General features: G+C 47.5%; 1 protein-coding gene across 1 annotated transcript; it reads left to right on the top strand.

Annotated features, from left to right (window-relative positions):
* Positions 1 to 5676: 5676 nt before the first annotated feature.
* On the top strand, positions 5677 to 6372 carry LOC124460959. Its single transcript, XM_047012546.1, has one exon. The coding sequence runs from the start codon at positions 5677 to 5679 to the stop codon at positions 6370 to 6372; it is 696 nt and encodes a 231-aa protein (XP_046868502.1).
* Positions 6373 to 10186: the final 3814 nt, after the last annotated feature.

Raw genomic sequence — 10186 nt, 5'->3', positions numbered from 1 at the left:
TAGGCGCGGGCTTGTTGTAGTACGGGTCAGCCAGGGGGCGATCGAGGCACTGCGTCGGAACCGTATTAAGGAATGGAGCTGTTGGAATGGCCCCTGACAATTTGGATACGACCAGGGCGGAGACCTCAATCTTGTTCAATCTGTCACACGGGGGAGACAGCATTAGCAGACACACCTTGTCGGCGCAGCCTCCATCACTCTGGCCCATGCCAGTAACCGCGGCGTCTACTGGGTAGAAGGGGGGCTGGACCATGCTGAAGACACGTTCGGAGAGAAAAGTTGAATCGGCTCCCGAGTCGATCAACGCCCGAATATGATGATCCACACCACGATGGTGCAGAGTGACAATCGCAGTGCCTAAAAGGCCTCTGCCTGGGGTAGATGCAAAATAACTTTGAGCATTTGTGAGCTGGTCGCTCGCGGACGGGCGCTCTGTGGCGCTGGATGGTGGGACTTGCGCAGCGGATGGCGAGGGCACGGACACATCACTAGGATGCAACAGCGTATGATGACGCTCCTTGCAGGTATGGCAATTATGCGCACTGGAGCAGCCCTTCACTTGATGACCGCGGGCAAAACAGTTCAGACAAAGTCCCTGCTGTCTAATGGTTTCCAGCCGCCTCTGAACAGGCATATCAAGGAAACTAGGGCAGAGCCGTATTGGGTGATTTTCCCGATGGCACAGCTTGCAAGACGCCGATTTGAGCTGAGCTTTCGCTGGAAACGCTTGGACTTTCATCGTTGCAGAGGATTTGCGGGGACCAATGGGGATGGCTTGGACACTTGGGGCCGACTTATGTTCTTCGGTGGCATCCAGGACACGATACCGATCGGTAAGAAATTGGTTCAAATCGGACCACGTTGAGACGACAGTCTTATTGGGCACTGATTGCTCCCACAGGAGGATTGTGGCCTTCGGCAATTTACTAGTGCAGATGGCGATAAGTAGGACATCCCAATTCTCAGTACTAACACCCGAACGCTCAAGTGCGGTAAGACACCCTTGAAACGCGGTCTGCAGCTCTCGCAAGGATTTGCCCGACTCTTGTGCCACCGCGGGAATCTGAAGGAGTTGTCTGGCTTGAGTCATGACCAGCAGACGGCTGTTTTCGTACCGTGCGGTGAGGTTCTCCCACGCGGCCTGGAAACCCTCATTCGTCAGGGGGGACTTAGCCACGATGGTTCTCGCTTCCCCTCGCGTCTTGGTGTTCAGGTGATAGAGCTTCTCCACTTGTGACAAGTACGGGTTGGCGATATAAATGGCGGCGAACAAATCGCGGAATGTGGGCCATGCTAGGCTGTCGCCATCAAATGTCTCCACCTCACACGGAGGAACTCTATGCCCCGCCGGCCTCGACGGAGCGGTGGGCTGACGCATAAGACTCGTCATCTGTGCCGAGAGCTGTTCGATGCGTTCTCCAAACAACGTCCCGCATCGCACATACGCCGCATAGGCGTATTCGTGCTTCGCCTTGATGCGGCTTATGTTTGCCAAGCTTTCCTCGTCGGTTTGGACTGTCAAGGCCTTGTGACAACGGGAGTGTTCCATCTCGACAGTTGACCACAGCGATTTGAGCTGCTCTAAGTGCATTTTAAGGGAAAACAAGGGCACTTCAGAAGTTAGAGCTTCACTCTCCCGAGCTTCGAACAGAGTCAATGCGTCGCACGCCAGAATGAAATCGGAGAGGGACATTCTGGAGTGTTCTCTGCGCTGTTGTGATACGGATCGGGTGACGGGAGCGTCAGAACAGTGCGTCACAACAACGTGCGGGATCTGGGTCTGGGTTGAAAGCTTGGAACGACCTTTGTGTTCACTCGAGTCTTTAACCGAGAATCTGCGACCCTGAGGGAGGCTGGACGAAGACGGACGGGATCTTGGGGATTCGCTGCGGCTGCGAACAGACGAGAACTTGCGCGAAATATCCGTACGCTTCACGGTCGCCGGAGTTATCGGAGGTTGAACCTTCTCCGGAGTTGAAGAGGGAGACGAAAGACCGTTAGACTTCGGCGCAGTCTTGGACGGCTCCGTGGACATACTCAGGGGACGACCTTACCGTTGAACACCGAGTTTGTGGGTTTTGAGAAAATGGGGAAAATTTGAGGAAATGAGAAGTGGACTGTATGAGGACGCAAGAGCTTTCTCACTGTGCACCGCAGGATTGCGGGAGAATTATCTCGCGTGCGGCTCGGAAACGGAGCCCTTTGAATGGGGATAGATGCGGAACAATATACGAACGCACGAGTGCGGATCAAAACTTGCACGTAGACAAGCTAAATGATTACAAAACAAGTTTGTATGGATTCGTAAGTAACGCTGGAAGTACGTATAAAACAAAACACGGAGGAAATATATAAATAAAGATGTATAGGATAAAAGAAAATACGTTTTTGTATAGATCTGGATCTGGATATATATATGTGCGCACAATACTGGCCGGAAAAAATTATATATATAATTTATAAATATGGACGGATGTATAAATATGGGCCCGATAGTGCTGGAAAAAATATATATATGTATTTATTTATAAATATGGGCGGATATATATATGAGCGCAAAAGGCTGGCCGGAAAAAATATATTTATAATTTTTGAGTATGAATGGATATATAAATATGGGCCCGATAGTGCTGGAAAAAAATATATATGTATTTATTTATAAATATGGGTGGATATATATATGAGCGCAAACGGCTGGCCGAAAAAAAATATATTTATAATTTTTGAATACGAATGGATATATAAATATGGGCCCGATAGTGCTGGAAAAAATATATATATGTATTTATTTATAAATATGGGCGGATATATATATGAGCGCAAAAGGCTGGCCGGAAAAAATATATTTATAATTTTTGAATATGAATGGATATATAAATATGGGCCCGATAGTGCTGGAAAAAATATATATGTATTTATTTATAAATATGGGCGGATATATATATGTGCGCAAAATACTGGCCGGAAAAAATATATTTATAATTTTTGAATATGAATGGATATATAAATATGGGCCCGATAGTGCTGGAAAAAATATATATATGTATTTATTTATAAATATGGGCGGATATATATATGGGCGCAAAATACTGGCCGGAGAAAATTATATATATATAATTTATGAATATGGACGGATATATAAATGTGGGCACGATAGTGCTGAAAAATATATATGTATTTAGTTATAAATATGGGCGGATATGTAATTAGGCGAAAAAAAAGGGAATCGGAAATAATGTGATTTGAACTTGGCGCGCTTGAGCCGCCTATCGATATCACGACTCGACTCACGTGTCACCACTACTCCGAAAACAGCTGTCGGCCGTTGTTTATATTTTGATGTTGTTTAAATATGTTAATAATTTTTTTTGTTTTTGTGCAAAAAGGGAGAAAACCAATAACAAAAGAACGCTTTTACACGCCGCGAGTGTTGTGCGCGAAGGCAAACCAAACAAACGATCAATGCATGTGGACAAATGCTTGATCTATGTATGTACGTACATGCATAAGTACACAGGTGAGTATATATATATGTGCACACGCGTTGTTCACAACAAAAAAAATAACGTAAGTAATTGTCATTTAATTGGAGGTGGGGTGGTGTTAAATCAATGCGCGACACCGAAATGGATTATGTGTTGTGGATATGTACATACATATGTGCAATGTATGACTATGTAAGTATGTATGTACATATGTAAGCCAGTGCACCGGTTTCCAAAGACGCGCGTGGGGAATTAATTTCGCACTTAATTCGAACGCGCAAGAAATCGCGGTGCATACGTTAAGTGTTATTAAAAAAAAAACAATACTTTTTGGCCTTTTGTGTTGTGGTAAATGTGTGAAGGGATTATACATATGTACATGGATATGTACATATGCGCGTACATCAACAGATGACGATGTGTGTATGTACGTAGATACGCGAGTGCGGCAATTAGTTTGGCATTAAAATAATTATTTCAACACATAAGAAAACGCGGTGAACACTTGGATTATTATTTTTTTTCTATTTTTTAAACACTTTACTATTTTTTTGTTTTTTAACCCTTTACGCGGACTTGGCAAACAGCTGTGGAAATTACATGTACATGTGAATGCATATGTAAAAGAGGTGGATTTGGACAAGTGCGGGGAAAAATATAAATAAAGAAATGGAAATGTAATGGAAAACGAGAACGTTGGACAAACACGCTAAGGATTAGGAACTACCATGGACCCTTGGAACAGGTCAGGTATGTACATACAATATGTAAAAGTGTGTAGGTCGCTATGGAGAAGCGGGAAAACCTCACACTTTTAATAGTATGTAGGGGCAAATGAAACGAATAATGAAATTTTGTACTTATCAGGAATTCCGCCGATGCAAGCTGGAGGAGCGGAAGGATATCCGGCTCGAAGGACCAATGTTCGTGGGGGGCGGAAGGATCCAAATGAAATACAAGGAGTTGGCGGGTGCCAATTTCTTCAGTTTGTGGTGAGCGAGTGGTGAATTAAAACGCACGAAAACTTCGGTTAAATAAACGTAGGTTTTATTATTTATATAATATTCACAGGTAACCCGGCACACACGGAGATGGTTCGGGTTGAAAGTGATTAACAAATCGCAAATTAACAATTAAAGGAGATGAACGGGTGTTCGGGTGAAAATCTCGATTCGGAATAATGGCGATGCCCATTAGAAAAACCCAGTCACCCCTCCTGGTGTGACCGTAGATGCCGAGGATCAAAAAACCCTCCTCACTCTTCACTGCTCTTCGCCGCTCACTGCTGTTCACCCGGTGGCGTGAACACCCCCGTTGAAAAGATGTACCATCTCCTAGCGAAAACGAGGGGTGAAGCCAACCTCATTGTAGCAAAATTCCCGCTTACAAATGATGGTTTTGAAACGGCATGGAATGCACTCAAACAGCGTTTCGAAAATAAGCGACATATCGTGAACAGCCAATTCCGAGCACTTCTTGACCTGCCGTAAATTTCCCATGAGTCCGGAAAAGCATTACAGGATCATCAGAATGCTCTGCAGGCATCCATTCGTGCTTTTGAGCACTGTGGCCTGCCACTAACCACTTGGGGAGGCATGTTCGTATTTTTCTGTTCCTTTAAATTGCCAAAGAACACCCTTTCACACTGAGCGGTTCCGTACGCTCGAAGCAGTTGAAAATACAACTGCAATGGCTATTTCGGTTCCCACATCGAAACCTCCGCGAAATCCGCTTCCAGCCACCCGAAAGGCAAATACATTTGAAGCCAAGGTGACCACCAAACCAAAATCCTGTGATCTCTGTATGAAGGAGAATCACCCGGTGCGTCGATGTCCCCGCTTCCTTCAGATGCCGGTGCCAGAGAGGGTGACATACACAAAGAAAAAGTCCCTTAGTCTGAACTGTTTCGCAAGAGGACATCAAGTAAAAGATTGCCCGAGTCAGCACAATTGCTTCACGTGCAAGGGGCGTCACAATACGCTCTTGCACAAGGATGCCCGACCGGAGAATAGTCCAACGCCGTTTTCAGCGCAGCCCAGTTCTCACAATATTGTCCGGACATACTTTACCTCTGAGGCAAGGTCCTTAGGAGATAAGTTGCTAGGTACAGCCATCGTGGACTTTTGGCACTACTTATGCTTCACGGGCGCTATTAGACCCGGCTTCGGAAGCCAATTTCATATCCGAAAGAATGTTCCGGCTCATGAAGTTACCATTCCAAACTGTCAGGGCCGAAGTGACAGGCATTAACGGAAAGGTCAATAGAACCTTGAAGGTCTGTCACATAAGCATTCGGTCATCGCATGGACCTCCAGTCCAGATAGAGATAGAAGCTTTTGTTTTGTCCCAAGTTGCCGATGATTTGCCGTCATATACGATAGCCCAAGCCACACTGGAAGGAATGCCCAATATTCCTTTAGCCGACCCCTCCTTCAGATTAAAGGCAAAGATCGATCTACTTCTTGGCATTGATGTCATACCAGCGGTGACCCTCTCCGGCATCCAGACCGAAGTTTGCGGATCTTTAATGGCCCAAGAGATGAGATTCGGTTGGGTCATTTCAGGCCCGTTGCAAGGGGTCCCCGTTAGTTCGTGTGCCGCGTTCACCACGAGGGTCGCTGTTAGCAGAGAGGAGGCACTTGAAACTCTTCTCACAAGGTTTTGGGAGGTGGAGGATCTACCGGGCAAACCGGTAGAAGATTCTGATTCTGTTTGCGAGGTTAATTTCCAGAAGACCACAAGAAGCGATGTTTTGGGGAGATATACGGTCTCACTTCCGTTTCGAGATCCAACCAACATCAACCTTGGTCATTCCAGACCAGGGGCATTGGCTCAGTTCCTAAAAAAACGGAAGCCGTCTTCTAAAAAACATTCTGGCAAAAACTGAGTAAGACGCCGTCATGCAAGAGTATTTGGACTTGGGCCATATGCGTCAGGTGCCATTTGACGGCAGTAATAATTTGACAATTCTTTATTGACACACCATGCAGTTGTCAAGCCCGACAGTACCACAACAAAAGTACAGGTAGTTTTTAACGCCTCTAGCAAGTCCACAAACGGAGTAAGTCTCAATGACATACTTTACCCTGGTCCGGTACTTCAGTCTGATCTCACTACTGAGATTCTCAAGTGGCGTTTTTTCCGAGTAGCTTTCAATGCCGACATCACAAAAATGTACCGCCAAATTATGGTCGACCCAATCCATACGCCATTTCAGAGGATCCTGTTCCGAAACAAAGAGGGGCAACTTGGTTATTACGAGCTTAATACCGTCACGTTTGGCATTAACTGCGCTCCGTTCTTAGCCATCCGAGTACTTCAGCAACTCGCAAGTGATGTACAATCCAAATTTCCGTTGGCTAGCGATATTATCAAATCTTATATGTATGTCGATGATGTCCTGGCAGGGGCTCGCAATGAAGCAACGGCAATCGCAATGGTCAATGAACTTCAAGACGATCTTGGTTCAGCTTGCTTTCCTTTGCGCAAGTGGACATCGAATGTCAAGAGCGTGCTCAGTTGCATCCCAAAGTGTCATTTGCTGAATGCTGATTTCCTCGATATCGAAGAGGCTAGCACAGCAAAAACACTTGGAATCCGATGGAAAGCGACTACGGATGAGTTCTATTTTGTCATCTTGCCCCAAGATATCAAGTCAGCTTATACTAAGCGAGAAGTCCTCGGGCAGATTGCCAAGTTATTCGATCCCGCTGGCTGGCTGGCTCCCTTTGTAATTCAAGCCAAGGTGTTTATGCAAGAGCTTTGGCTACAAGAGCTAGGGTGGGATGATCAATTGCCCAGTGAACTTCATCACAGGTGTCAGGAGTTTACAAATAGCTACTCCTTCCTTGACCAGATCCGAATTCCGCGATCGGTTCTTCATGATCCGAATTTCGACATTCAATTCCATTGTTTTTGCGATTTACGTGCGCGTTAGCAATGACCAAGGCATTGCTGCCTTCTTGCAGCGAAATCTAGGGTAGCCTCAGCTAAGACGGTTTCATTGCCCCGCCTTGAATTATGCGGAGCCACGCTTCTAGCTGAACTGGCAGCTGCATTTCTTCCACAACTTCCAGTTTATAATGCTGAGGCATTTTATTGGTCAGATTCCACCGTCGTACTGTCGTGATTAAATAAGCCTGCCTGCACAAGGACACCGTTTGCCGCTAATCGGGTACCTAAAATTGTGACAACAAATAGCGCCCCATGGAATCACGTCCGTTCAGAGGACAATCTAGCAGATCTCCCTAGCCGCGGCCTGAGTGCGCAGGAACTTGTACACAAGGATTTGTGGTGGCACGGCCCACCATGGCTACGGGAACCACAAGAGTCCTGGCGGCGGGCGACACCACTCCCACTAGACAGACCTTGGAGAAGCTGGTAGTGAAGGTCCACGTCGCGATCGCTAAGCCAGTCAACGAGATACTGCCTCGTTTTTCCAATCTGACACGTACCTTACGAGTTGTAGCATATATGGTCCGTTTCGGCAGATAGTGTCGAAAACTTCCAAACGATTGCTCCGGGAAGTGACCTCTAACGAGATCAATCAAGTACTCCAGGCGTTGATCCAAGTCACTTAGCGTGAATACTTCCCAACGGAACATCAGCGTCTACAGCACCATTCTCAATTTGAATCCGTTCATTGACGCATCAGGTGTGATCCGAGCATGTGGGCGCGTGCAACAAGCAGCCCTCCCGGGGCACCACACATGGGAGGGTTGTGGGAGGCTGGAGTTAAGAGTTTTAAAACTCTGTTCTACAAGGCCACCTCCAACCAAAAGTATACTTTTGAAGAGTTCTCTACGCTGCTGGCTAAGGTAGAGGCTTGTTTGAACTCACGGCCGATTTCTCCTATGTCTGAAGACCCCACCGATTCTTTAGCTTTGACCCCACGCCATTTCCCAGTGGGCGGTCCGTGACGGAACCCGAAATCAAGGATCAGGTTCCGTCTATCATTAACCGATGGCAGCGTCTGAAGGCTGTGAGTCAGCATTTCTGTACCCAATGGAAAGACGAGTATCTGAAGGAGCTACATAAGCGCAATAAGTGGCGATTCCCTTCTAAAAATCTTGAAGTGGGCGATCTTGTGGTACTTAAGGATGACAATTTTCCATTAAATGAATCGCCATTCATTTAATGGAAAATTGTCATCCTTTGCGTCTCGGGCGAATCCCCCAAACGTACCCTGGCAGTGACGGCAACGTCCGCGTCGTCAATCTGCTTACCGATCGCGGTATTGTGAAGCGTCCAGTCGCAAAGCTGATCTATCTTCCTCCATGAGAAAGAATTCAAACTCATTACGTAAAGTTATAGTAGCGCCCAGCACTTGGTCCTTCCTCCCAAATAAGAAAGGCCGAGCTGCCAGTAGGAATATGTGTATTCGATAGTCCTACATTAATCCGCTTTCTTCGTTATTTGTCCCGGCAGCTTCCTGATATCCGTCAATCTACATCCCGTTTCTATGGCTCCGAGACCACGTTCAGTACAACAATTAAAGGAGGAGCGCAGATGTTCGCAAGGAACTGAGTCCTTCCGTTGCCGAGTCTGTCGCGGAATCCAACCTCTGAAGCGATGCCGTCGCTTCCTGCGGCTGAACGTGGAGAAGAGGATGAGGGCAGTGCTTGCAAACAAGTACTGCGCCAACTGCCTTGCCCACCAACACTCCGGAGGAAGCTGCTTGAGCGGGGATAGGTGCCGAATATGCAAGGAGGACCACCAGACGCTACTCCACTTCCACGAGGAGCCACGACGCACTCCATGCTCCGTCGTACGCCGAGTCACCCTTGAGTCCTCCAGACGAAGGGTCGCACCAACGCAAGCCTACGATCCTAAGCTGACACTGGCCACACTGCTGCAGCACCGCAATCCACATCTCATGCCAACAGCGATGGTACGTCTCGAGACGGGAGGGAAAACCTTCGACGTGAAGGCCCTCGTGATCCTTGTTGGCGGTATCGTCGATGGCGACGTCACTGGCCACGGCCTTCAAATTGACAGCCGTCAATATTGGGACGGAGAAAGCGCTGGCAGCAGTGATCCGGTCCCCGATCAGTGAAGGATGGCGATTGGAGGCGATCCTGAAGGTGGTCGATGGTTTGTGCTGCCGCACTCCAGCTCTCCGGTGGAACCGCAAATCTCCAAAACGTTCGAGGGCATCGTCCTGGCGGATGATACTTTCTACCGACCGTCGTCGGTGTCTTTGGTCCTGGGCGCGGACGTGATGACGGAGGTCATGTTAGAAGGGAGTCTACCCGGTTGACGGGCGGCCGATTACGATGCGCACAGTCTTTGGCTGGACCCTTTCCGGAGCGTGCCATTAGACTGCCTGGGTCTTGCACTCCTGCAAGGGGGGGAGCATGTTTATGCCCAAACGGGCAATACAAGGGTTAAGGGAGGCGGTAGCTTTCACCTCGCGCCGCTCTCCCGATGATGCCCATCGCTCTCCCCACAAAAGAACTCCCCACACTTCGCTCCAAGCGGGGCTTGGTGCCCTGCTCTTAATTAAGCTAGGTTTAGTGTCAAACTTACAAGTGAATAAACAGAACATTGAATTGAGAGTGCGGCATTACCCAATTTCTCTGAAGGAAGACATTTTAAGGAAAAATGCATTTAGCTGCCTACTTAGGAAATTCAACCCCCCTACGGAAACATTGGTCCTTCGAGCCGGATACCAAGATCCTCTCGAACCTTTTGCATCGGTG

The sequence above is a fragment of the Drosophila willistoni genome, unplaced genomic scaffold (genome assembly GCF_018902025.1).
Source record: "Drosophila willistoni isolate 14030-0811.24 unplaced genomic scaffold, UCI_dwil_1.1 Seg169, whole genome shotgun sequence".
NCBI classification, from domain to species: Eukaryota; Metazoa; Arthropoda; class Insecta; order Diptera; family Drosophilidae; genus Drosophila; species Drosophila willistoni.
The sequence above is the reverse complement of the archived record's forward strand: the minus strand, read 5'-3'. Positions and strand labels throughout refer to the sequence as shown.

What these genes read in the sequence shown, in the direction of transcription:
- LOC124460959 (XM_047012546.1), top strand. Translation starts at nt 5,677, where the DNA reads ATGTTCCGGCTCATGAAGTTACCATTCCAAACTGTCAGGGCCGAAGTG.